General features: G+C 57.0%; 2 protein-coding genes across 5 annotated transcripts in view; one reads left to right on the top strand and one right to left on the bottom strand.

The window, feature by feature from the left end:
- Positions 1-15020, top strand: part of RFX1 (regulatory factor X1) — a 31909-nt gene extending 16889 nt beyond the window's left edge. For 2 of the 3 annotated variants that reach the window (XM_082381559.1, XM_082381561.1), the window contains 15 exons: positions 933-1028; positions 2495-2589; positions 5842-6208; positions 8010-8191; positions 9211-9330; positions 9421-9536; positions 9763-9881; positions 9964-10073; positions 10525-10676; positions 10751-10848; positions 12276-12425; positions 12520-12728; positions 13161-13314; positions 13398-13443; positions 13593-15020. In XM_082381559.1, the coding sequence (XP_082237685.1) occupies positions 933-1028; positions 2495-2589; positions 5842-6208; positions 8010-8191; positions 9211-9330; positions 9421-9536; positions 9763-9881; positions 9964-10073; positions 10525-10676; positions 10751-10848; positions 12276-12425; positions 12520-12728; positions 13161-13314; positions 13398-13443; positions 13593-13762 (2184 nt within the window). In that variant the 3' untranslated portion in view covers positions 13763-15020. The remainder of the gene's footprint in view (positions 1-932; positions 1029-2494; positions 2590-5841; positions 6209-8009; positions 8192-9210; positions 9331-9420; positions 9537-9762; positions 9882-9963; positions 10074-10524; positions 10677-10750; positions 10849-12275; positions 12426-12519; positions 12729-13160; positions 13315-13397; positions 13444-13592) is intronic. The other variant, XM_082381560.1, reaches the window with a different exon arrangement.
- A 107-nt stretch (positions 15021-15127) lies between these two features.
- On the bottom strand, positions 15128-23062 carry DCAF15 (DDB1 and CUL4 associated factor 15). 2 transcript variants are annotated; one of them, XM_082381571.1, is made up of 13 exons: positions 22900-23060; positions 21217-21314; positions 20992-21127; positions 20247-20353; positions 20028-20167; positions 19772-19942; positions 17186-17620; positions 16989-17080; positions 16758-16886; positions 16579-16664; positions 16241-16345; positions 16048-16163; positions 15128-15656 (listed from the first exon to the last, which is right to left on the bottom strand). In XM_082381571.1, exons 1-13 carry the CDS (start codon positions 23029-23031, stop codon positions 15601-15603), a joined length of 1803 nt encoding a protein of 600 aa, XP_082237697.1. In that variant the 5' UTR covers positions 23032-23060; the 3' UTR covers positions 15128-15600. The 2 variants fall into 2 exon arrangements, with proteins under 2 accessions (XP_082237697.1, XP_082237696.1); XM_082381570.1 differs by having other exon boundaries at positions 16579-16886; positions 22900-23062.
- Positions 23063-27423: the final 4361 nt, after the last annotated feature.

Genomic DNA, 27423 nt, shown 5'->3' with positions numbered 1-27423 from the left:
GTTCTCACCTAAATAACGGCTTCTCCCCGAGGGCCTGGGAGCAGGGTGGTTGGGGCCGCCGTGAGGATGAAGCGTGTCCTCGTGGAAAGCACCTAACACTGAACAGGCACTGGAAACAGCTTCGAGAAACAGCCTTGGCCTCTCTGGGCCCATTTGCCTGGAGGAAACCCCAAGGCCGAGTCCTGGCTCGCCCCTAAGGGGCTCAGGGAGAGGCCTCAGCCTCCAAAACCATGCCCAGTCTTCTGCAGGAGGCCTCACTCTGAGCTGCCAGCCACGGCGGCCAGAGCAGGTTAAGAGGCAAGGGCTGTCTGCCATCTGGTCGTTACCGCTCAGGTTGGGAGGTTCCCAATCCCTCGGAGAACCAGATGAAAGCCATAGACCCTTTCCCTGGAGGAAAGCAGAAACCCCACCCTGAAGGATTCATAGATACTCTCCTGCCTGGCACCACAGCCCCTCTGAACCTCTAGGCCTGGGTTCAAGTCCCGGCCCCATCACTCAGCAGCTTCCCGCCTCCCAGCCTCTGTCCCTCACTCTGTGCCCTGAGGGTGATGCCGGCATCCCCTCCATAGCATGGAAGTAAGGACAGCCGGTATCATGGACGTGTGGGATAACCCATGTAGGGAGTGGGGGTAGAGAGCAGGGAACCCCTCAGTCAGTCCCAAGTTCAGCTCAGTGCTACTTCCCATCAGCCTCACCTTGTTGAGCCTGGGTTCCACACCTGTAACATGGCGCCCAGAGGCAACCTGGTAATGAACCTGGAAGGCACTTGGTGCAGGGCCAGCAGTGAAAAGCTGGAGAAAGGTGGCGTCTTTCCTTACAGGGCTGCTGTGAGGCTTACATGAGTTCACGTGGGCAGGGGGTGGTGCTTAGGGGCAGGTGGGCAGCCATCATCGCCATCGTTACCATAGTCTGACTTGCCTTTCCTTCCCCAGAGGTCCGTGGTCCAGGCCACTCCACAAGTGCCCAAAGCTGGCCCCGTGCAGCAGCTCACAGTGCAAGGGCTCCAGCCGGTCCACGTGGCTCAAGAGGTGTGTGTCTCCCCCACCTACCTCTGGGCAAACTGGGGCCGGGCCTGGGCTGAGCTGGGGAGGGGTGCAGGCCCCTCAGGCCGCAGGGAGGGAGTGGAGCTCCCCTGGGGGGATGTAGGTGGGGAGGCAGCTGGAGCCTTCAGAACCGCAGCCCCATCCTGGGCTCCACCTCTGGCCTTGGGCTGCGGACCCAGTCCTGGAGCCTTACTCTTTCCGGGCACCTGGCAGTTTAAGGCCCAGGTTTTGCTTAGAGAGATCTGGGTTCTCCCTTCCCTCACACGGGGTGGGGATCTTCTGGTCGGGTTGCTGAGTGAGCTCAGCAGCCTCGTGGGCGGTGGAGGCCTGGAGCCCCACCCGCGGCCGCCCTCGGTGACCCCCCAGTGTCTCTGTTTGTCCTCCAGAGCTCAGGCAGTCAGTTTCCCGCTAGGAAGGCAGAGCAGCAAGAGCCCCGGCCCACGCCGCCACCGGAGCCGCCGCCCCGGCCGCCCACGCCTGGGCCCGGGTCGGGCGTGCTGGCCCCGGAACCGCCAGCGTGCAGCGGGGAGGCCCCGCAGCTAGGCAGGCCCGAGCCGCCGCCGCCCCGTTACGAGCCGGGCGCCGAGCAGTGGGTGGAGCTGGTGGGCGTGCTGCCCCCGCACCTGCTCCTGCCGCAGCAGAAAGTGGTCCTCGAGCCACTGCCCGGGCTCCCGGCCCGAGCCAGCCCCGACCAGAGGGTCAGGATCCAGAGAGTCCCCCAAGTGCTAGTGTTCGGCACGGCCGCCACGGCCCTCAAAGTAGGTGGCGGACGCATGGGCGGGGTGCAAGGGGCGGGCGGGGGCGGGATCCGCTGGCCCCGGCCCGCGCCCGGCCCCGCAGGCCCTGTAGACCCCACCTCCACCCAGCCAGTCTGGGGACCCGCCTCTGATCCCCCCTAAATCGGGCTCCAGGTCCCAGGCTCTGCCACTACAGATTGGGGTGGGGGATGGGGTGGGGAACTCAGGCCCCGCCCCTAAGACTTTGTCAGTAGTTCCAGATTCTGGCCCACAAACAGGGCCCCACCCCTGGCCCCGGCTCCGCCCCTAGCATCCGGTTCAAGGTTTTAGGCCCCGCCCCTGTAGACGGGGGTCCGTCCCTGATGCAGGCTCCAACCCTGAAGCCATGTCTGTAGTTCCAGGCTCCGGCTTTAGTGACAGCCTTGTACCAGGACTTGGCTCTGCCCTTGGGTTTCAACTTTCACACCCACGGTAGGACCCCGTCTGGGGTCCCCTCTACGCACCTCAGGCCCTACCTTTACTGTCCCCAGCCCAAGCAGAGAGTCCTGGCTTCTCCTGCCACAGCTGTGCCTGATTCCCAGCCCTGGCCCCGCCCAGGGTATTCAGAGAGCCCAGAAGTGCAGCCTTCCAGCTGGGGAGCTGCCAGACTTTTAGGAGCAGAGGCGAGGAGCTGGGCCACCCCTGACCCTCTGTGTACCCTTCCTCCTGTGCCAGGTGCAGCAGCTCCAGCAGGTGCCAGTCCCACATGTGTACTCCAGCCAAGTGCAGTATGTGGAGGGCAGTGATGCCAGCTACACGGCCAGCGCCATGTGAGTGGGGAGGGGACGGGGGGGGGGGGGGGGGGGGGAAGGGACAGGAGGAGGGGCAAGGGTCTGCTCAGGACCCCCCGGGGCTTGCGGCCCCAGCCCCCAGCGGACCAGCCAGCCTTCAGGGCCTCAAGTGACGGTAAAGCAGAGGGGACCCTGGCAAGTTGGGAAAGGCATCCCAGCAAAGCATAAGACCTTTGGAATCAGGTTGGTCTGGTTCTATGCAAAAAAAACAGAAAACAAAAATGGAAAAAAATTTTTTTTTTAATTTTACAAGATAAAATTTTCTAAGGAATAGGGAATGTTAAACTGTGAAAAACAAGTTTCCTTCACTCCTGACCCCCAACCCTGCCCCAGAGGGGATGCTGTGGCCCATTTCTTTGTTTCCTCCCAGAGATACTCTGAGAATAGAAATTACCCCCTTTCTTTACTCAGAAATAGAGGCAGCGTGTTCTGTCCCCTATCTCTTCCCCTGCCATGTAGCTTGAAGCTCTTTGACCACGTGGGTCCCAGTCACCCTCTTTAACCGCTGTGGGATACTCCAGCATACAGCCGCAGCATGAATGACATAGCCAATCCCCACCCAGCCAACACGGAGGTGACTTCCACTCACTGGTGCTGCGCACAGCTCAGCGTCAGCATGTGCCACATCAGGCAGCTGTCAGCCCCAGGCCTGCCTTAACCCCGGCTCTGGCTCCTTGCTGGGGATGCTCCATGCATATTACCATGGAGAAGGATCTCCCCTTCTCCATGGGAGCAATTCCAGGGCTTATAGTCTCTCTAGTTGTTGTTTCAGTTTTTGGAAGCTTCATTTGGCTTTTTTTGTATTTGCCTGATTTTTTTCTTACGTCCCTGCCACCTGCTTCTTGTGGGCATGACACCGGGGGTGGATTAGCTCATGGAATGACTTGGTCTCTGGGTCCTGATGCTGTGGCTGACCCCAAAGGGTGTGACCCTGGCACCTGAGTCGTGCTCTACGACATCCAGCTGCCTCATAGTTCTGTTGATTTATTTCCAGTGCTGCCAGTTTCTCTTATCTGTGCAGTTGATCAGAGCTGGCAGGGACCGCAGAGGACATTCCAAAGAGGAGCCAGGCTCCCGAGGGCCCCCAGGGGCTCTTCTGCCTCTCCTGGTCTGTCTTTTGCTTCCTTTTTTTTTTTTTTTTTTTAACAAAATTATTTATTTATTTATTTTTGGCTGCATTGGGTCTTTGTTGCTGCACGCGGGCTTTCTAGTTGCGGTGCGCAGGGGCTATTCCTCGTTGTGGTGCACGGGCTTACTGCGGTGGCTTCTCTTGTTGCGGAGCATGGGCTCTAGGCGCACGGGCTTCAGTAGTTGTGGCATGCAGGCTCAGTAGTTGTGGCTCGCGGGCTCTAGAGCGCAGGCTCAGTAGCTGTGGCGCAAGGGCTTAGTTGCTCCGTGGCATGTGGGATCTTCCCGGACCAGGGCTCGAACCCATGTCCCCTGCATTGGCAGGCGTATTCTTAACTACTGCGCCACCAGGGAAGTCCTGGTCTGTCTTTTGCTTCTGGTTCAATTCTTCCTTCTGTGATTATGTGTTTGATCACACGGAGTCCATTGTTGCCATCAGATTCTTCTGCTATGTGAAGTTTTTGAGGACACTGTATCTTGTCTCTCCCTCATAGTGGGTCATTACCATGTTCCCAGCCCTTTGCTGGTCCAGGTCCCCACGCTGACCAAAGCCACAGCCCTTGGGCCTCCGTCCCTGGCCCTGTCCAGCTTGTGTCCAGAGATACACACATTCATTTATTCAGTCATTCAGCAAACAGTTACCAAAGCAGTGTTTTCTGGGAGCACGTGTCGCGTGTAGGGTGCTGGGCTGGTTTTGGTTTCTGCCAAGGGGAGCATGGGCACTTACCAGTCCCTGCTCAGGTCATGCACTCTTGGTGTCACTTGTGCAGTAGATGTGGACTGATGCGAACCAGGGCACAGTGATCAAGAGCTGCATCCTGGTGTCTGATGGGCAATGCTGTGCACATCAAGTGATCACATCCCGCACCCCAGAGCCTCTCCTTGCTGCCCCCAGAGGCCCCCACGACTCCCTCCGCTGCATCCTTCAGCACCTTCTGAGCCAGGCCACTCCTGACGGGCCTCCCTCCCTTTCTGGATTCTAAAAATTTAACTTATGTTTTTAAGTCACTAATGCATTGAGAGGACTCAAAAATCAAAACTGTGTCCAGCCACGTTTGGTGAAGTGCCTGCCCCCATACACGGGCCCTCCACCCTCACAGACGGAAGATATAGATACGAAATGCCATGTAATCTCCCCCTTCTTCCCACTCTCTGCACCCTTCCCTGCCTCTTTTGTTCACCTAACCGAATGTTCTGGAGCTTGTTCTTTGGCAGGACCCCAAGACCTTCTTCCTCCTCTCTCACCCCTGTGTAGGATTCCATCACCTTTTAACTTGACATCCCACTAAAGATGGACACCCCCCGCCCAGTCATTTTTACTCTCTTGCTACGATTTGCAGCCTTGAGCTCATGTGACCTGATGCAGATCCTGGGATAGCTGGAGAACTCTCCAGGGTGGGGTGGGTTTCCGGGTCAAAGGGAAACACATCTGTACCTCGATAGTCATTGTTGACCAGCCCCTCAGGGTGACGGCTGCTGGATTTCGAAGTAGAGCCCCCGCTTCTCCAGCACCCTCTTCCTGCCTCATGTACCTTGGTGTGTACCAGCTTCCGAAGTGCCCTCAATTTACCTTTGTACTTGGCTTCTGCTCTGGCTCCCTCGCTAAGGCATTACCACCCCTGGGGGGACCTTTTCTCTCTCATCCACTGTTGGGTGCAGCATACCTAGAACAGTGCCCAGCATACAGCAGGCACTCAATAGTTCTTTTTTTTTTTTTTTTTCCGGCTACATTGCGTGGTTTGTGGTATTTTAGTTCCCTGACCAGAGATTGAACCCGGGCCCCTGGCAGTGAGAGCGTGAGTCCTAACCGCTGGACCACCAGGGAATTCCCTCAGTAGTTCTTTTTATGATTGACTGAAGTGTGTAGCCTATTGCAAGTTACTTAGCACTTCCAGTTCCACTTCCTCCCATCTGAAGTAGGGACTCCCAAGTCAGGGGGCCGCTTTGAGGATTAAGTGAAAATTTGCCCATCCTGCACCTGGGGTGATGCCCGGGGCTGTTGCTTCCCGCTCTCCTTCTCCCCCCGCTGCAGGCCCCCCTCAGTCATGCCCCTGTGCCACCCAGCTCTTGTCCCCTGACTGCCTCCCTCTACTTCTTTCGCAGCCGCTCCAGCACCTACCCCTACCCTGAGACGCCACTGTACACGCAGACGGCGGGCACCAGCTACTACGAGGCCGCGGGCACAGCTGCCCAGGTCAGCACACCTGCCACCTCCCAGGCGGTGGCCAGCAGTGGCTCTGTGCCCATGTACGTGTCCGGCAGCCAGGTCGTCGCCAGCTCCACCAGCAGTGGGAGTGGGGCCAGCAACAGCAGCGGCGGCGGCAGTGGCGGCGGGGGAGGCGGTGGCGGGGGCGGTGGCAGTGGCAGCAGCAGTGGCAGCGGAGCGGGCACCTACGTGATCCAAGGCGGCTACATGCTGGGCAGTGCCAGCCAGTCCTACTCCCACACCACCCGTGCCTCACCAGCCACTGTAAGTGCCAACCCAGGCCCCAGGGGAGGGGGTGGTGGGAGGGGGACCCTGGGTGGAAGCGATGGGTGGTGGATGGTGGTTGCTGGCCACCGTCAGCAGGAGCCTGGGTAGCCTGCTGTCAGGGTGCTCAGGTGAAGATGGCCTGGGATTGAATCCTCGCTGTGTGGCCTCAGACAAGTTACTCAGCCTCTCTGGGCCTCAGCTAATATGCATGACGCTCTTGGAGCTATTACCCAAGAAGTGTCATCTACTCTGATAGTAACCGGTGATGGCGGATAGATAGCAAGGGGAGGGAGATGCAGGCACCACCATGCAAGGAGCTGCCCCGAGCAAGGTTCTGTGTCCATTCCGAGGGCAGCGAGATAACCTTCCTCTGCCAGTGGGGCTCTGTGGAGCAGCCCTAGATCCTAATCCTTACTGGGCCCCTCACCAGCTCTGTGACTGTAGGTGGGTTGTCCTGGGGTGGTCCCCGTCCTCTTGGAGCTTGGCGTCTGGAGCGATGGCTTCCCCTCGTTTTTTTTTTGGTTTTTTGGTTTTTTTGATTCATTCATTTATTTTTGGCTGCGTTGGGTCTTCATTGCTGTGCATGGGCTTTCTCTAGGTGCAGTGAGCGGGGGCTACTCTTCGTTGCGGTGCGCGGGCTTCTCATTGCGGTGGCTTCTCTCATTGCGGAGCATGGGCTGTAGGCGGGCGGGCTTCAGTAGTTGTGGCACATGGGCTTAGCTGCTCCACGGCATGTGGGATCTTCCCGGACCAGGGATAGAACCCATGTCGCCTCCATTGGCAGGCAGATTCTTAACCACTGCACCACCAGGGAAGTCCCTTCCGCTCATTTTTAACCGTCGCCCTCTCCCATGGCGACCCATTGTGGACCCCATAACCAAGACAGAAGGTTTCTCAGAAGACAGGACCTCCCTCACGCACCCAAGCAGCCTGGCTTCTAAGTCTAATATTTTAATGCTGGTCATAACCCACATAACTGATTTCATGACTCCCTAATGGGTCCTGAAAACATGCTTCGCTAGACCAGTGACGTCCGATAGAACATCCTCCAGTGATAAATATTTTCTCTCTGTGCTGCTTAGTGCAGAGGCCTCTGGCCACATGAGGCTATTGAGCACTTGAAATGTGAGTTTCAAGGTCCCAGGAACTGAGTTGTTTTTTTAAAAAACTATTTTGAAAGAATTATAGTCACAGAAGCTGCAAAATAGTACAGAGATCCCTGTGGACCCTTCACCCAGGTTACCCCACTAATTACATTTTACGTCACTGTAGTACAGGATCTAGCTAGGAAACTGACATTGGTACAATGTGAGGGTGTCTACTTCTGTGTCTTTTTATCACATGGGTAGGTTTGGGAAACCACTATCACAATCAAAATGCAGAACTGTTCCGTCACCACAAACTCCTCCTGCTAACCCTTTTTAGTCACCCTTGCCCTCCTCCCTCCCAACATCGCTAACCCCCGGCAATCACGAATCTGTTCCCCATTTCTCTAATGTTGTCATTCCGAGGATGTTCTATGAATGGACTCATACTTTACATGACCTTTTGACATTGGCTTTTTCCATTCAGTGTAAATTAATTTAACAGCCCTATGTGGCTGGTGGTGACTGATTTGGACAGTGCAGTTCTAGAGAGTTCCACTGGATTTAGTTCCCATGGGAGATTGTGATATGACACCCTCTCCAGTGTGGTTGTCAGGATCACAATCAGAAATAAATATAGAGAGCACTTAGCAACGAGCACTTGAGAAATGGAAGCAATTCTTAGCATTCTTCCACCCCTCCTCGGGCCCCAGGTCCAGTGGCTCCTGGACAACTATGAGACAGCCGAGGGCGTGAGCCTGCCTCGGAGCACCCTCTACTGCCACTACCTGCTGCACTGCCAGGAGCAGAAGCTGGAGCCTGTCAACGCCGCCTCCTTCGGCAAGCTCATCCGCTCTGTCTTCATGGGCCTGCGCACCCGACGTCTCGGCACCAGGTGGGACCACCTGCCCCTGACAGTCCCTAGCAGCCACAAGGCCCAACCTCACCCTAAGTTATCGAGGTCCTCAGCTCCCCTTGTCCCCTCACTCACTCCACTCCAGCCCCACTGACCTCTTCACAGCTCCTCTGACACTTGCATGCTCCTACCTCAGGGCCTTTGCACTGCTGTGCCTTCTGCCTCACGTACCTTTCTCCATCTCCTGACTCAAACGTCCCCTGACCCCCTTAACTAAAACTTCAGCCTTCCCTCACCTCCTTGACATCCACCCCCCCTTACTTTATCCTCCTTAGCACTGAGCACCATCCAACATGCCTTTTATGTTACTTCTCTTTTCTGATCTGTCTTCCAATGCTGAAATGCACGTCCCTTGAGAGTGCAGGGGCTACACACAGTCAGTGCTTAATCAGGGCCTATGAGTCAGTGAATCCATGTAGGAAGGAGCAAGGAGCCCTCCCGTGAACCCTCTCTTCCTTGCCTCTCCTTTGCGATCCCCCACACCTCTCCAGGCTGAGCCCCGCTCTTCTGCTGGTTCCAGCTCCCAGCTTAGGCCTTAGACATCACCTCATTCGTGCATTCATGCATGTGTACGTGCAGAACCTTGGGCAAAGTACTGCATGTCTCTGTGCCTCAGTTTCCTCAGCTGTCAATCTAGGATGCTAGGAGTACCCTTCACAGGGTAGGGATGAGGAACACGTGGATTCGAATATGCTAAGTACTCAGAACAGTGCCTGGCAAATTGTTATGACTAGCAGGCAGCAAATACCTGCTGAGTGCCTGCCCCTGACTCTGGCCCTGTCTTCACAGAGCTCAGTCTGCAGTTGGGGGCCTCTCCTGGCACCCATAGTCCCTGTGGCTTCCCCAGCCCAGCACCCCCAGCTCTGTGGAGATATGGGTCTCACCCCCTGGGCTCTGTTCGGCCCCCTAGCAGAGAGGAGGCAGGTGTGATGTGAAGCTCCTGGTGGACGATCGGTGACCACCCCCAGCCCAGCCCTCATCCTCTGCCTCCCTCCCAGGGGCAACTCCAAGTACCACTACTATGGCCTGCGCATCAAGGCCAGCTCACCCCTGCTGCGGCTGATGGAGGACCAGCAGCACATGGCCATGCGGGGCCAACCCTTCTCGCAAAAACAGAGGTAGGAGGGCAGGGCTGGCCCGGTGCTGGCGGGCAGGGAAAGGCATGGCAGCCCGTCCCCACTCCAGTCCCCTGCCTATCCCTTCTCCAGGCTCAAACCCATCCAGAAGATGGAGGGCATGACCAACGGTGTGGCCGTGGGGCCACAGCAGGCCACTGGGCTGTCGGACATCAGCGCCCAGGTCCAGCAGTACCAGCAGTTTCTGGGTGAGGGCTCCCTGGACTCTGGGGTGGGCCCAGGGCAGGGTATGTGGCCCCCGGAGAGTGTGCAGATGGTTCACTTGCCCTCCCGGAACTTCTTTGCCCCCACTGCACATGGGGGAACTTCTGCTTGGTAGCAAAGTGGTGCCAACTTAATAGGATCCCAGGATGAGGCTCGAGGGGGCAGGCAGCTGGAGGATGAAGGGGCTCACGGTGTCTCCTCTGCCCCCAGATGCCTCGAGGAGCCTCCCTGACTTCTCAGAGCTCGACCTCCAGGGCAAAGTGCTGCCCGAAGGCATCGGACCTGGGGACATCAAGGCCTTCCAGGTCCTGTACCGGGAACACTGTGAGGTAGGGCATCTGGGCAGTGGGCAGGGGCGAGGGAGGGCCACGCTGCCGCTCAGCCCCCTTGAGCATCCAGCCTCCCCAACAGGCCATCGTCGATGTCATGGTGAACCTGCAGTTCACCCTGGTGGAGACGCTGTGGAAAACCTTCTGGAGGTACAACCTGAGCCAGCCCAGCGAGGCACCGCCGCTGGCTGTGTGAGTGCCTTTGGGGGAGGGGGGAGGAAGGGAGGAGGTTGGGTACCGTGTGAGTCAGCCCCCAAGGCTGGGGTGGGCAGACCTCAGACTTCATGCAGGAGTGGGGGCTCCTCTCTACCCCTGCAGTTTGTGGGGTGCACACGGCCTTCAGAGCCCACCTCCAGAGTGTACATTGGTACCGGTCTGATGCTCGGTGTTTGGGATGGCGTGCCCCACCAAGCCATTTCCTCCCTGCGGTGGGTAGATGCCTGTGCCCCAATGTGCAGGGTGTTAAGATCCCTGTCTGACCCTGGGGGCAGTGGGGTCTGTGTCAGCCTGACCCCGGGGGTCTTCCAGAGACAGAGAGTACCTGCCTGACCCCAGGGTGGGGTGAGGGTGCTGTGCCCTTCTGACCCTGGGTACAGGACCGTGGAATGTCCTCGTGACCCCCGGGTGGGGTGGGTGCCCACAGGCATGATGAGGCCGAGAAGCGGCTGCCCAAGGCCAGCCTGGTGCTCCTCTCCAAGTTCGAGCCCGTGCTCCAGTGGACCAAGCACTGTGACAACGTGCTGTACCAGGGCCTGGTGGAGATCCTCATCCCCGATGTGCTGCGGCCCATCCCCAGTAAGTGCACGGCCGCCCGGTCCCCGCACCCCACCCCACCCCTGAGTCCTGACCAGCCCCCCTACCACCCACAGGTGCCTTGACCCAAGCGATCCGGAACTTTGCCAAGAGCCTGGAGAGCTGGCTCACCCACGCCATGGTGAACATACCCGAGGAGATGCTGCGGGTGAAGGTGAGGGCGTGAGGGGGTCTGAGGGGCCAGCTTGGCCCACAGCCCGGGGCCTCCCTCCCGGCTGGGGGCGGCTGGGGGCCTCGGTCTCCTCTGCCTAACAGGCGGTAAGATTTGTCCCCGTTTCTGTCCCCTCAGAGTGAGCTTTGGCCGTTGTCTTTACAAACCAGCTTCCTCAGGAGCCCACTTCTGAAACACAACCTGTGTGTGGTGTTTTTGTATGCAACACAGCATCTTAAAAAAATAAAAACCAAATGCACACTTGAAGTAGTTCTCTTCAGAGAGCTTCAACAGAAAGTGCTTTAGGTGTTCAGAAAGAGACAAAATCTTAAAAACAACAAAAAAACCAAAAACAAAAACGTCTATAAGGAAACAGAATAGCCCTCTTCGTCAATGCTGCACATTCACTAACTACCAAGATGTGAGGAATTAGATGGGGTGTGCTTGCTCTTGAGCAAAAAAAAAAGTTTGTTTTCAAAGTCCTCAAAATGCCAACAGGACAGCTAAACAGAAAGGGATGTCTGAAGAATGACCCCTGGGTACGCTGGACACAGGGCTGGGGTTGGGGACCTGTGGAGAGAGTAGAAGCTGGATCCCAGGGGAGCCCTTCAGAACGGGCAAGACTTATGTATTCATTCATTTATTCCACACGCATTTACTGAGCACCGGCTGTGTGCTCGGCATGGTTCTGAGTGCTGGGAGCACAGCAATGACCAAGATGCACAAAACTCCGGCCCTCCCGGAGCTGACGTTCAAGGGAATAATACAAACAAAATGAAACCAAAGGTTATGGAAGCAGTGCCCTTTCTGGGCAGTGCCCTCCGAGATTTACTTGTGTCCTTTGATGAAAAATAATAATGCTGTTCAGATATAATACACTGAGTTTTTTGGAGGCATTCTTTGGATGGGTGGTCGCCCAAAGTTTAAAAGCCCTGACCCTTTGATCTCCCAAAGAAAGCAACAAGGTACATTCCTCCCTTTTTTTTTTTTTTTTTAATTATTATTTAGCTCCTAACTCTTCTTTTTTTTTTAAATTAATTAATTAATTAATTAATTTATGGCTGTGTTGGGTCTTCATTTCTGTGCGAGGGCTTTCTCTAGTTGCGGCAAGCGGGGGCCACTCTTCATCGCGGTGCGCGGGCCTCTCACTATCGAGGCCTCTCTTGCTGCGGAGCACAGGCTCCAGACACGCAGGCTCAGTAATTGTGGCTCACGGGCCCAGTTGCTCCGCGGCACGTGGGATCCTCCCAGACCAGGGCTGGAACCCGTGTTCCCTGCATTGGCAGGCAGACTCTCAACCACTGCGCCACCAGGGAATCCCCATTCCTCCCTTTTAGGAGAAAGAAACAGGCTCAGAGAGGTCGCATTGGGTGGGGCAGGGGACTGCGCGGGGTGGGTTCCGCGGAAGCCACAAGCCCTGGGCCCCACAGGTGGCAGCGGCCGGTGCCTTCGCGCAGACCCTGCGGCGCTACACGTCGCTCAACCACCTGGCGCAGGCGGCGCGCGCTGTGCTGCAGAACACCGCGCAGATCAACCAGATGCTGAGCGATCTCAACCGCGTGGACTTCGCCAACGTGCAGGTGAGCGTGGACGGGTCAGGCGAGCGCGGGGCGGCCCGGCGGCTCCGGCCCGGGGCGGCGGCTGAGCCCCGGGCACCCGCCCACTGTGTCCCAGGAGCAGGCCTCGTGGGTATGCCGCTGCGAGGACCGCGTGGTGCAGCGGCTGGAGCAGGACTTCAAAGTGACTCTGCAGCAGCAGAACTCACTGGAGCAGTGGGCGGCCTGGCTGGACGGCGTCGTGAGCCAAGTGCTTAAGCCCTACCAGGGCAGCGCCGGCTTTCCCAAGGCCGCTAAGCTTTTCCTCCTCAAGTGGTCCTTCTACAGGTGCGCGCTCGCTGGGCGGGATGCGGGCGGGGAAGGGGCTGGGCGGGAGGACGTCCCTCCCACCAGGGCCGGACCCAGAGAAGGCTCCTTTGCTTTGGGATCAGGCCAAAATGGGACCAACGAAGGCCCCGCCTCTTCGAGGAGGGTGGGGCTGGATGAGGGCCCCAGCCCCACCCTCTCTGGCTGGGCCAGAGAAAGCCCCACCCCCTGGGGGACTCGGGTGCTTTTTAGGAAGTCGAGGGTCCTGCTGGTGGTGGGCGGGGCTAGGGCCCTCCTCCCTCTCTGAGGGACGCCTTCCCTCTCTGACCGGGAAGCCTGTGCGGGGCCGGGCGGTAGTAGCTGGGCTTGCTCAGGCCTGGGGTCCTTACGGCAGGGAAGAGGGGCGCGGGGCGGGTCCCGGCCTGAGGATTTCCTCTCTGTCGCCTCCCCCAGCTCCATGGTGATCCGGGACCTGACTCTGCGCAGCGCCGCCAGCTTCGGCTCCTTCCATCTCATACGGCTGCTCTACGATGAGTACATGTACTACCTGATCGAGCATCGCGTGGCCCAGGCCAAGGGCGAGACCCCCATTGCCGTCATGGGCGAGGTGCGCACGGCGGGTCCGCTGAGGGCACGGGCGGGGCGCCCCTGGGCAGGACCCTCATTCCTTCTCCTCTCCCCTCCTTCCAGTTCGCCAACCTGGCCACCTCGCTGAACCCCCTGGACCCGGACAAAGGTAGGTAAAGCGTGCCCCTACCCAGGGCCAGAGTCCAGGGGGCGGCGTACAGCGAGGCTGGGGTGGAGGAGGCGGCGGCTGGGGCGCCATGTGGCGGCCTGGTGGCGCCGCCGCCCCGCGCTGAGCCAGGCCTGGTCCGTGTACCCCAGACGAGGAGGAGGAAGAGGAGGAGGAAAGCGAGGACGAGCTGCCGCAGGACATCTCGCTCGCGGCCGGTGGCGAGTCGCCCGCGCTGGGCCCCGAGGCTCTGGAGCCACCGGCCAAGCTGGCGCGGACAGACGCACGCGGCCTCTTCGTGCAGGCGCTGCCCTCCAGCTAAGCCCGTGGCCTCCCCCATCCCCCCACACCACCCCCCGCCCCGCCCCGCCCCGCCCGCCCTACCCTGCTGCCCCTCCTCGCCAGGGTCCCTCACAGCTTCTGTGGCTTCGCTGTCACCGCTCCAGCCTCGGCCGGGGCCGGGAGGGGGCCTCCGAGACAGGGAAGGTAAGGGGGTCCCTGCCCCGGATGGGGCGGGCACAATCACCGGGCCGGGCGGAGCCGCAGCTGCAAACTCTGACACAAAAGACGTGCCTTAAGGAACCCGCCGACGTGCCCAGGTGCCCCCTGGGGCAGCCAGCTTGGCCCCTTGGCCCCAAAGGCTGCAGCATCTCCCTCCCCCAGCCCCACCCCCACCTCCCCAGGGGGCAGGCAGGCAGGCCCCCTCCCTCGCGGAACTGTTAACTTATTCAGCTCGCTGGCTTTGCACAGCCTGTCCTAGGCCCAGCCCTGAGCCCCGGGTGGGCGCAGGTGGGCATCACCTGGGGACCCGCCACTGTCAGCAGCAGCCCCGGGATCCCTCCCCCAGCAACCCCACCGCTTCCCACTCCTTGGTATAAGTGCAATTAAAGCTGTGGGTGTCGCATCTCCAGAGCTGGGCCCTCCCTTGCCCCGCATCCCTAGAGGGGGGCACTGCCCGGCCTGGATAGGGGGAGGGCAGAAGGGGCACCACCTCCAGCTTCCAAAGAGCAGCAGGCTGGACCGGGCGCCAAGCCCGGAGGGACCTGCTGCAGGCAGCGGGCCCGGAAGTGCCCATGCCTGCCCCGGCCAGGGCTGGGTGCTCCGCTCGCTCAGATCCTGGGCCCTCCTCGCCGCTGGTTTGTAATGGAATCTCTATGCTCCTACTCTCCCTGGAGACCGTGCTTCTCCTCCATGCGTGCGATCCCCGCCCTCCACATGACTATTGTGCGATTTGTGAGCGCCGCCTGAGCGGAGTCGGTAACTTGTTGGGTTTTTTTCCAACCATCATGGCCTTATCTGTTCCGGTTTTCTCAGTGTTTTCAACCTGTGAGATAGATGTTTATGGCAAAAAGCGAAAAAAAGAAAAAAAAAAAAAACCTGATCTATTGTATAAAAATCACTATTTTGTGTGCTCCGTGTGCTACAGCTTTTGGGGTGGCTTGCCGACTCCCCCTCCTTACCCCTCGGGGCTTCCCTTCTCCTGGTGGTGAAAGTGTCCACGCGTGTGGTAGTCTAGTGTGCCGAGCTGTTTTCTACCTTTTTGTAGTCTTTCTTAAAACACAATAAATTCCGCTGTGATATTTGGCTACTGCTGACTTGCCGGGCGTTGGTGGGAAACTTGGGGCTGGGGGCTCCAGCTGGGCCCCCGAGCACCTGAGTGGCAGGCAGTAAAGGGAACTCAGTGAGGTTCAGAAATAAAACATTTATTATGTGAAGAGGAACAACAGGGCCGGGAAGGGGAGGTGTGATGGCCACGAGGTTCACCACCTCAGGTCGGGGGAGAGGCTGGGGGTGGACAGGGCAGGGGTATGGGATCCATCTGGCCTCCCTGGGGTGGGGGTAGGGGGGCAACGTCCACACCTGTAGCCGAGAAAAGGGGCAAACTCGCGAGGAACGAGGGCCCATGCCCAGCTTGGGGTGAAGGCGGGCGCTCAAGGCTGGTGGGGCAGGGGGCTCCCTCCCTCTGCCCCTTTCCAACTTAAATAGGCATAAATAAGAAGCGTCCAGACTCTCAGGCCACCAGGGGCTGCCCCGCCCAGCCCCCTCCCCGCAGCCTAACACTAGTGCCGGCCATCGGCCGGCCGGCAGAGGCTGCCGGGAAGGCGGCCAGCTCCCGGGCCGCGGAGGTAGTTGGAGTCAGTGTCCAGGGCGGCCGGGCCCTCACAGCACAATCCACGTGTATCGCTCACTGTCCGCCAGAACCTTCAGTGAGCACCCTGCAGGGAAGGGTGGGGACAAAGCCTTGGAACCTTGGCCTGCCCAGGCTGTAGGAGAGGCCTCTTTCCCCGACTTGATATGGGCCCAGAAGGTTCTGGAAGGCAGGCACCCTGCGACGTCATCTCTGCCTCCTGCCTGCAGCCTTTCAATAAAACGTCTGCTGAATGACTGACTGAATGACAGGCCGGGGGCCCCCAGGTGCCACACCTGAGCTGGCCCCCCGGCCTTGGCCTGGGCTGCCCTCCCCTCACCCAACGCCACGGTGTCCACTAGCTCAGCCAATGTGCTCCTCCATTCAGCAACACTTAGGAATTAGCGCGTGCTCTGGGCCTGGCCTGGCCCCAGGATAAGGACCTCAGTCCCGGACTGTCGTCGGGTCACGGGGCCCACCTTTGTGCAGCGCCTCGTTGGTCATCCTGTTGACGTAACGGCCGCTGCTCTCAGGCACCAGCCACTTCATGACCATGTCCACGCAGCTCTTGCGGTATGAGCTCCAGACGCTGCCGCTGAGGGAGAGGGGGTGAGCAGTTCTCCTCACCCTGGCCCAGCCCACCCCCAGCCCTGGCCCCCGGCCCTGCCTCACCTGGTCTGCCCTTTGACCTCAGTGAGGTCGCCCACGCTGACTGTCACAAAGATGCCCGTGTTGAGGTCCCATGCCACCTTGAGGCTGGTGTGATAGGTCTTTGGTCTACAGCGGGGAGGGATGGTGAGCAGAGGAGAGAGGGAGTGGGACCACGGGGTCCCTGAGCTTGAACCCAGGCTACCCAGAGGGGCCTTTATCTTTGGAGCAGTAATGCAGTGGCCAATCCAAGTTTTGGTGGGCAGGGGGAGGCTTCTCACATCCCCCCTTCCCCCCACTGAGAGGTCTTGAGTGCAGGGCCCTGCTGGGCAAGGGTGAGGGTGGGGTCCCTGCCCACTCACCGGAGCTGGCCCTCCTCGGTGGGGGACGGGAAGGCCAGGAGCAGCAGGCCAATGTTAATGAGGACCTGGTTGGTTTCTGGGCAGACCTGGGGGGCGGGGGGGCGGATGGTGACACATACTGAGAGTGCTGCCCAGAGCTGGGAGGCCCCGGGCCTGCCCTGCCCGACACCTGGGCCCACCTCCAGGATGACAATATCGTAGTCGCTGAAGGAACAGAACTGGTGACCCCAAGTGGCATCATGGCGGATGACCTCGTTGATGACATACTCGAAGTCCAGTGTGAGCTGCTCCACTGTCAGGTACTGACCCTGTGGACAGTGGGCAGAGGGGGAGGGGGAGGATTTCGCCAACTGCCATCCCAGCAGGTCCCCCGGGAGCTGCCCCTTGGCCTGCCCGCTGCCAGCACCAACCTGGACGGCAGTCTGCTCCCGCATGGGCCGTAGGTTGCGGCCGCGGAGATCAGTCACCACGAAGGGCAGAGAGATCTTGTCGTCCTCCAACTCTGAGGGGGCAGGATGTGGGGGTAGGGATGGTGGTGGGAGGCCTAGAGGCCCCTCCAGGCCAGCCTCCCATGCCTGGGACCCCACCAGGTGGGCTCCCCGCTCACCATCCTCTGGCTCCGTCCCCTCACCGGACCCCAACACATAATACAGCTTGGTGTAGTTGACATATCCAGGCTCGGAGGCGGGCACCTCTGCTGCAAGGGGGCTGTCCCGGGGCACCGCCTCCCCACCTGGGGCTAGGGGCTCAGAGGGCAGGCGGCAGCGGCTGCTCGAGGGCCCCGGGCAAGGGGGTGGCCGGACTTCCTCCGAGGTCCCACCCTTGGCCTCTTTGGCCCTGCGGAAGATGTCAGCCACAAACTCCTTGGCTTTGGCGATGGCAGGCGAGTGCTCGGGGGCCCCAGAGGGCCGGGCTGGGGCCGCTTCGGGGCAGAGGGTGGGGAGGACAGGGGGCATTTCTGGGCTCTGGGGCCCAGGGGGGCTGGGAGGGGCCGGGGGGTAGGTGGTGTGATCATACAGGATTTGGCAGAAGCTGCTATCACCTGGAACATAAAAATAAAAGGTGATGGATGTGGGAAAGGGGTCAATAGATGAGTACAAGTCCAGAATGCTCTTCCGATCTCCCTCATTATGCTGGGGGGTTCTTAGAAATCCACCATGAGGAGACGCCTCTAGAAGATTTACATATTCTGAGATCAGTCTGAAACACCCAAAAGGGAAAAAGGACTTTTACACACACACACACACACAATCATGTTCATTCAAACCTTACTCTTGAGCATCTGCTGTATGCCACACACTGAGGACACAGGAGTGAACAAGACAGACAAAAATCCCTGCCCTTGGTAAGCTGACATGTCATCATCATACCAGATAAAAGCCACTTAAGTTTGACAGTTTACTACACAGCCCTCTGTCCTTCCCAACGCGAGCCAGACCAGCACAGGCACAGACTGCCCGAATCCCAGGCCTCTATGACTTCATCTGACTGGGAGGCAGATCCCCCTCTGGGGAATGTCAGTGTGGAGAACCCAAGGCATTCACTGAGCAGCACCATGGCCAGGCCCTGGGCTCTGCCTGCCCTGCTTCATTTGGGCCCCGCTCAAGCAACCCTTGGAGAGGGGAACTGTCCTCCCACTTCAGACTCGGGACTGAGGCTCAGAGGAACTTGTCCAAGGTCACACTGAGAGATAATACAAGTCTGCCAACGAACTCCTGTCTGCCAGAGTGGTGGCACTTCTTCCGGAGGGGAGGGGGAATGAGTGGAAAATGTTCAAGTCAAAACTCCCCCTCTGTGTGAGTGCCCTCCTAGGGTGAGATGAGTGTTAAACACTGATGACAATGCCCCTCACCTGGGCTGTGTGCGCACGGGCTGAATCCCGTCCCATGTGGTCCTTCCTAACGGGGCAGGGGGTGGCGGCCCCATCCAGGCCTGGCTTGTTGGGGGCTCACGGCTTGGCGAGAAGCAGGGCCTTGCCCATGCCGGCACAGGTGGCCAGGGCAGGGGTGGGAGGCCCCTGGACAGGCCTGAGGACAAAGCACCCTGCCCCTTGCTGGTCTGTGGGCTTCGTTATATACATAGAGTCCTCTTTTCATGTCCATTCCCCTCACACCCCCAGGGACAACCATTTTAAATGCAGTTAGTGGGCATCTTTTTTTTTTTTTTGCTGCACTGCGCAGCTTGCAGGATCTTAGTTGCCCGACCAGGGACTGAACCCAGGCCCTAAGTGAAAGCACGGAGTCCTAACCGCTGGACTACCAGGGAATTCCCAGTGGGCATCTTTATTTGACTGCATTCTGGCAAAACTGGAACACGTTTTAAATTTAAATATAAGTGGTATCACTATCAGGTGATAGATCTTCTTGTGTTTCTTCTGCACTTGAACATGTCTTTAAGGTACACTCTCCACAGATGTGCTCTCCCTGCTGACCCAAGGGAAGTACCCACCCTGTCCTACCTCCCCAAACCCCAGCGATGGACACCAGGCAGCCCCTGGCTCCCGCCACCAAACCTTCAGACATGTCTGGGTGCAGCGCTGCTGGGCCACAGGCACCTCTCTGGCCATAAGGCCCTGGGAGAGCGGGAGAGCCCCCAGGGCCCCACGCTGCCACCAGCCAGTGGCATTATCCAGCTTTTTAACATCTGCCACTCTGCTGGGGGACATCACCTGATTTTCACTGGCATTTCTGCGATCATCAAAGATGTAAGAAGGCCGTCTGTCCACTAACCACTCCCTGAAATTTTTAATCAACATTTCTCTTTTTGCAGAGAAGAACGCACTGCACTGTCTGTCCAGCACGGCAGCCACTGACCACATGTGACTACTTGAACTTAACGTGACTAAAATTAAATTTAACAACTCAGTTCCTTGGTCACATGAGCCACGGTCAAGTGGCTACTGGTGGTAGCTATAGCAGATACAGCAGATCTGGAACATCCCAGCCCTGTGGAAAGTTCTAGTGGACAGCGCTGGGGTGGGCAGTGGCTGGGTTCGGATCCCACATTCCCACTTCCTGGCTGTGTGACCTTGGATGAGGGACTTCACCTCTCCAGGGCCCTGGTCTCCTCATCTGTGACGCGGGGTAGTGACAGCACCGAGCTCGCAGGGCCGCTTGGCCAAGTCATTAGGTCACAGGGCCCCGAGGCTGACAGCGCACGCGCGAAGGGCCTGTCCTCAGACCTGGGGGCCTACCTGCCGAGTGGACCGAGACGGCGCAGGCCACCAGGGAGTAGCTGGTGTTGAGCAGCACCACCTGGTCCTTCTTGAGCTGGAAGGCGGGCTGGAAAGTGGGGAAGGGGTAGACCACCTGGTACTTGGTGTGCAGCATGAAGCCATGCCGCAGGCACTGCGCGCTCGGGTCACCTGCAGCGACACAGGCCACGCAGGCTCAGCTGTGGCCCCAGGGCGGGGAAGCAGGCAGCCTGCGCCCCAGGCCCCGGCCCCTCACCTGGGTGGGCGCGGCTGGCGTCCCGGCAGGCGGCGCAGCGTCCTGGCGGCGGCACGGCCACGGTGCTGATGTAGATGTCCCGGTGGTTCTCATCGCTCATCATCATCATGTTCATGAGCATGCCGTTGGCTGAGCGAGTGCTGGGGGCCAGCACAGCCTCAGAGCCTGGCCCAGGCGCCCGCCCCACCCACCCCTGCCCACCCTATCCCTAAGTCTCACTTGAAGCCGAAGACAATGACCTTGGAGGCGTCACTGGGCCACTCGCACACGGTCAGGTACAGGTCACTGTAGATCTCCTCATCCTGGAAGAGCCGTACCTGCCGGACCTGAGAGGCATGTTCGGGTCGGGGGTCCGAGCGGGCCCGGGGCCCACCCGAGGCTGCACCAGCCAGCAGTACCGGGCCAGGGAGCCCCAAACAGCCCCCACCAACACCCCTCTGCCTTCCTGAGGACAGGCTGAGGAGACTCACAAGCGTTGCCCCTCACAAGTGGGGGACACAGGGAGGCCAGGCCCAGGATAGGGCATGGCCAAGGAGAGCCCTGCCCCAGCAGAGGGGGCTCAGCCAGACACAGCGGTTCCAAGCCCAACCCACCCTGAAACCTGCTCGCCTCTCTGAGCTCATGTGTAAACTGGGGTTAATGGCACTCACCTCCTGGGGTGGGGTATTTGAGGAGTCGAGGTCAGGGCTAAATTGGGTGTGGCAGCCTGCTCGGTCCTAACAAAGCTAATGGGTCCCTCCTGGCTTGAGCCGTCAAACCATATGAAATTGCTGCCATTTACCCATTTTCAACTCTAAAAATGGCAATTTCCTACACTTCGACCTAACACTTGGAGTCTCAACAATGGCCCCATGGGTACACTGTTTTCACTTTGCGGACATGAAACCTGAGGCTCAGAGGGGTGCCGTGACCGGTGGGAGCCGTGCTGTTGGAAGGGACAGCCGAGCGTCAGGCCTGGCCCTACCAGCTTGAGCTTGCTGTGGACGTTGAACTCCCACCAGTACAAGTGGTAGATGTAGAAAGAGAAGTCGTCGTCCCCGCTGCTGCTGGTGTAGGAGAGAACATAACGGCCGCACTTGGAAAAGCCCAGGAAGATGTGTCTGTGTGGATGGGGGGAGGGGCAGAGTAACCAGGTCAGGGCCAGCCTGCCGCCCCACCCAGCCACCGCCCTGCCTGGCCCCAGCCTCACCCTGCGTAGAGAAAGTCTTCATCCACGATGTTCTTGAGAGAGACGCAGACCCTGGGTGGCAGCTTCCGGAAGAGACGAGGAGAGAGCTGCCCACTGATCTGAGGAAAGGGCAGGCAGGGCTCTTGAGGCACCACGTGGCGGAAACAGCCTGCAGCCCCCCAGTCCCCTCACCCAAGGCCAAGCAGCACCTTTGGGGTCCAGCCCAGCCATGCAGGCCTACTCCCTGCCAACCATAACGGTCCAGGGAGGTCCAAGCTCTGGAAGGTGCAAACGGCGTGAGCCTGACTCTCCACCAGGGACCCGAGCCATCCTCCCACCTCCAGAGCCTCAGGGTTCCTCTTGCCTAAGCCCCCAACCTTTGAGGACTAGGGCTGGCATCACCTCCCCCAGTCACCCCTGGCCCAGACTGGGCCACGGAGCTGCCTTCCTGAAGGCTGCCTCACTGCACAGTGAGCTGTGGGCATCGAGAGCCGCTAAGGAGCCTGGGATGGGGGCTTGATCAACTACACTCACCTGTTCCCGACCCACTAGCCTATACACAGGGCGCTCAGGCCCCTCGGGGGCCAGCTGAGGCAGACAGAGGGTAAACCTGACCAGTGACCTTCCAACTCCTGCCCGATTCCCCCTTCCAACAGACTCCCTCATCCCAAAAACTTCACCAAGGACGGATTTGGGGGGCCAGGCAGGCACAAGTTGGGCACTAGGGGATCAGAGCACCTTGGACCCTGCTATCCAGTCTAATGGGGGAGATACAGCCCAGCCCTCAAGGAGATCCCAGGGTGGAACAGCCCTGTCAGCGAGGCCCAGGCTGCTGGGGAGACACAATCCCTGTCCAGGGAGCTTCCAAGCTAGGGGCGGAGCCACAGCCCAACCCAGGGAGCAGTCAAGCTGAGGGTGGAGACTGTCCCTGCCCAAGGAACTCCAGTCAAAAGGAGAAGCCACAGCCCTGCCCTCACAGAGTTCCCAGCCTAATGGAGAAGGCACACTACTCCCGATCCATGGAGACACAGACCTGCCCCAGTTGCTGCTGACCTGACAGCAGATTGTCCGCCCTCCCAGAGCTCCCAAACTGATGGGGGAAAGATCCCAGCACACTGAGAGTTTACAGTCTCATGGGGAGACAGAGCCCTGCTCAGGTAGCTGAAGATCAGGCCTTCTCCAGGGAGCTCCCTCCCATTCAATGCGGGAGGCAGACGCAGTTACAGGAACTCCCAGCTCCCCTGTGGTCAGAGCTGGACAGAGAGAGGAACCCCAGGCGGAGGAATCCCAAAGCCGGTAGCAAGGGCTCTGCCAAGGGGGCGGTAAGGCTCCATAACGGAAGGGCCGTGGGAGCAGGGTTTTGAAAAATGAGTCTGACCCTGGATCGCCCCCTTCCTCCTTACTCCCCCAGTGGCCTCTAAGGCCCCTTCCATCCAAGCCCCCTTCCCGGGGCCCCGCCCCCAGCCCCTCCATCCAAGCCCCATCCCCGGGACCCCGCCCCCAACCCCCTCCATCCAAGTTCCCGCAGCAGCCCCCCCAATCCAAACCGTCTCCCCGGGGCCCCGCCCAACCCCTTTCCTCCGAGCCCCCCTCCCCCGGGGCTCCGCCCCCAACCCCTCACCCCGCGAACGCCCTCCCTCCCTCCGCCTCCCTCGTCCCTCCTCCCCACCCTTCGACGCGCTCCTCCCAGACTCCAGGCCTCACCTTGACCCGCTCCAGCTGCTTGAGGACGTGCTCCCGCCGCCGCCCCGTTGCCCGCTTCCCCCCGGCACCCCCGGGGCCGCCGCCGCCGCTCCCGGTCCCGCTGTTCCGCTCCGATTTCGAGCTGGGCGCCATTTTCACCCCCTCCCTCCACTTCCGGAGCAACCGGCCTCTTCGCCCCACCCCTGCCGCCTCTTCATTGGCCCTTTCTCGGCACTGCCGCCCGCGGGTTGGGTGAAAGCCCGCACTCAGGGCCTTTGCCCGCTACGCCTGTCCATCACAGCCATCTCGGCCCCTGATTGGTAGAGACGGTACAGTCCCCGCGGCCTGTCTCCGTATTCCCTCCTTCCCGCAGGGACGCCCCCGTCAGAGGCCTCATTTGCGCCCCTCGCCGAGATGACTTTGACTGAATAGGCAGAGGCGCCCATCAGTCTCCACGGCGTCACGCCCCCTTGTGGCTGGTGGGTTTCCATGGAGACCCAGGCGGTCCAGGCCTGTGGGCGGGGCGATGGGAGCCTGTGGTCCAGAAGGGCCAGAATTCCCAGCCCAGGGATGTCCGCGCCCCGTCCGGGTGCGCGGAGGCCTGGCGAGCATCCCGGGGCCACCGGGCCGGGCCGAAGGAAGGGACTTGCAAAATAAAAGGAAGAAATTCGATTAAAACATCTTTCAGATGGTCTGGGGGGCGGCCTGGCTGGATGATGATGATGGTAATAATGACAACATTAATCACTTGTATATCACTTTACACTTGCCAGAAACAGTTCTGAGCTTACGGTTCTATGTAGAAGGTCGCTGTTATGCCCCTTTTATAGATGATAGTAATAACAGTTGTTTAATGCCTGTTATGAGTATCATCTTCCTGTGCTTTTAGCTCATTTAACTTTCAAAAACCGTTTTGGGGATGGGTCCTTTTATTATCTTCATTTTACACATGATGAAACTGAGCCTTACAGTGTAGCGCTCCTGAATGGTACATATATACCCCAGATGCGAACTGTTACTATAATTAGAGAAGAATCAAATGGATCTGGCTCTCATATTCTTCCAAGCCTCTCACATTCATTTATTCAACAAATACTGATTGAGCACCTACTATGTTCTAAGCACTGGGGATACAGCAGTAAACAAGACAGATAATAAACAAGGAAATCAATTTATGTTATCTAATTCCAGCTAGGATTAGAGAGGAAGGAAGAAGGCTGCTTAAGCAGGGCAGTTAGTGAGGGGCCCTGTGAAGGTGAGGAGGAGGAATATTCCAGCAAAAACAAAGGTTTCAGGGTGGCAAGATTGAGAGACCATAAAAAGACCAGTTGAGCCAGAGCAGGAATGTGCAAGGAAGAAAGTAAGAAAGGAAAACAGACAAGGACCAGGAAGGAGGTAGGGAGTGTATGAGACTTGTAGGTAAGAAAGACACCTGGGTTTCACTCTTAAGCATAAAAGGAAGTCTCTGGAAGGTTTTTAATAGAAGATGATGGAATCTGAGATGAAATTTAAAAGATTATTGTGATCCAAAGAATTAAATAAATACTCATGAGTCCATACTGGTATAAATAAATGATTGAATAAATAATTGGGGGGGGGAAGGGACCAATCTTCCTTATAGAAGATGAGGGATTAATAATAATAAAAGTAGGGGACTTCCCTGGTGGTCCAGTGGTTAAGAATCTGCCTTCCAATGCAGGGGACGCAGGTTCGATCCCTCTTGGGGGAACTAAGATCCCACATGCCATGGGGCAACTAAGCCTGCCCGCTCTAGAGCCCATGTGCCACAACTAGAGAGCCCTCACACTCCGTAACTACTGAGCCCTCGCGCTCTGCAACTACTGAACCTGCACGCTCTAGAGCCTGTGCACCATAACTAGAGAGAAGCCCGCGCGCCACAACGAAGAGCCTGCGCTCCACAATGAAAGATCCTGCGTGCTGCAACGAAGATCCCGCAACTAAGACCTGACGCAGCCAAATAAATAAATAAACAAACAAATAAATAAAAATAATAAAGGTAGAAGGAATGAGGGAAATAGAAAATCATCATCACACAATTACCACAGTAATCATTGCAGCAAGCAAGATCTACCAATGGATGCTAAAATTCATGGATGAAACTTGAAGGAGAAATAAGACTTTTGCCTACCCTAAAGGTATCGCCCCTAAAATATTTATTCAGTACTGGCAGTTTTTAAATATATGTCCACAAATTATTTGATGTGCCTCCCTCCAGGAGGTGGAGCTTAATTCCCCTCGTTGGGTGTAGGCTGGATTTAGTGACTCACTTATAAGGAAGAAAGAATGGAAAGGGGACAAGTAACCTGGCACTGAAGAAACCTGGCAGATACCACCTCAATCAAGTGATCAAGTTTCCCATCATAGTAATAAGTCATGTGCATGTCATGGGCTCTTGATGTGATGTGATGACACTCGCACCTCTCTGGCATCCTCTCCAAAACCCATAACCTCCATCTAATGAGGAAACATCAAGTGATTGTCCCAAATGGAGGGACAGGACATTCTACAAAAGTCCTGACCAGTATACTTCAAAAATGTTAAGGTCATGAGAAAGCATGACCAAGAAACTGGCACAGTTTAGCGGAGTCTAAGAAGACATGATAACCAAATGAAATGTGATGTCCTAGATGGGATCCTGAACCAAAAAAGGACATCAGAGTGTCCTTTTTTGGGGAAATTCATATTAAGTCTGTAGTTTAGTGAATAGTATTATACCAACAATGGTTAATCTCTTAGTTGTGACAAATGTGCCATGGCTAGGCAAGATGTTAACATTTGGGACAGTTGGGTGAAGGGTAGACAAGAATTCTTTGTACCAACCACCTCTGCAAATTATCTTAGTCTGTTCAAGCTGCTATAACAAAAATACTATAGACTGGGTTGATTTACAACAAACATTTATTCCTCACAGTTCTGGAGGCTGAGAAGTCCAAGATCAAGGCGCTGGCAAATCTGGTGTCTGGTGAGGGCCCACTTCCTGGATTGTAGACAGCGCCTCCTTGCTGTACCCTCATATGGCAGAGAGAGAGACAGAGAGAGAGAGAGAGGCAGACAGAGAGCTCGAAAGCTCCCTTATAAGGGCACTGATCCCATTCATAAAGGCTCCACCTGCCAAACCTAATTATCTCCCAAAGGCCCCAACTCCTAATACCATCAAATTGTGGGGGGGTGGTTAGGGCTTCAACATTTGAATTTCAGGGGGACACAAGTACAGTCCATAGCACAGACCTGTAAATCAAAAAATTTTTCAAAATAAAAAGTTTTTAAAGAGTTTAAAAGTTTTTAAAGGGGGAAAGGACATTATGGCTGTGATGGTGTCTTGAATTCAGATAGTAGCAGCAGAAAGAGAAAAGTGGTCATATGCAGAGCTGAGGGGCGATGCTCATGGATTGGATATTGGGGTGGAGGTGAGAAGGGAGTTAAGTCAGTGACTTCCTTAAGCAAGATGAAGGCAACCAGACAGGGGGTCCCCCTCATCCCCTTTCCAGAGCCCCACCTACCCCAATGGAAGAGACCTTGTATCCGTTATCCATTGTTGTATAATAAACAACACCAAAAACAGTGGTATAAAATTACAATAATCATTTAGTATTATTATCTCTCACAGTCCTAAGTGTCTGTTGGGCTCAGCTGGGCAGTTCTCACTTGAGGTCGCTCATGCAGTCAGATGGTACCTGGGGCCGGAGTCACCTCGAAGGCTTTCTCATGCCTCATGCTGTCTGTCAGCAAATGCTGTCTGTCAGCCAGAACAGAACAGAGTGGTCTGTCCAAGTGTCTTGGGCTTCCTCACAGCATGGTGGAGGGGTTCCAAGGGCAAGTCCTATGAGAGAGAACTAGAAGCAATCTGTATCATCTTTCATGATCTAGGCTCAGAAATGGCATTGTATAACATCTACCAAACTCTATTGATTGCATTAGTCACAAAGGTTCACCCAGATTCAAGGGGACAGGACATAGAATCCACCTCTTAATGGGGGAATGGAAGGACATATTGTAAGAAAATCATGTGGTCCCAAAATTTAAATAACTATGCAGTAAAGTTTTAATATATATTTTAAAAGCACATGGCATTTGAGTTATTGTCACGGCCACCTTTGGAAATTACAATCTGCCATAGTCCTCTTATCAAATGTTGATAAATGTGAATTATCAAATATTGAATATACAAAATAATAATTTTAAATACATGTATATGCCTTGTATAAGAATAAAAATTTTACCAATATTCTTGAAGATCCCATTATCTTTATTCCTCCTCAAGGTAACAATATTCTGGAATTTTGTTCTATCTTTCTCATATGCTTATATCCCTAAATAATATATTATTTGTTTTGCCTGTTTTGTACTTTTATATAAATGGATTCATAATGGTGGGGGTCTCCTACGACTTGCTTTTTTCACTCGACAGTATGCTTTTATGATTCATCCATATTGTGAGTAGTTGGGGATGCATTTATTTTCACTACCATATAGTGAATGCCCCATGATTTATTTATTCATTGTCCTGTTGGTGGAAAGTGCAGC

This window comes from Balaenoptera borealis (genome assembly GCF_965194805.1).
Source record: "Balaenoptera borealis genome assembly, chromosome: 2".
In the NCBI taxonomy this organism is placed as follows: domain Eukaryota; kingdom Metazoa; phylum Chordata; class Mammalia; order Artiodactyla; family Balaenopteridae; genus Balaenoptera; species Balaenoptera borealis.
This window is presented reverse-complemented; position numbering and strand designations above follow the sequence as displayed.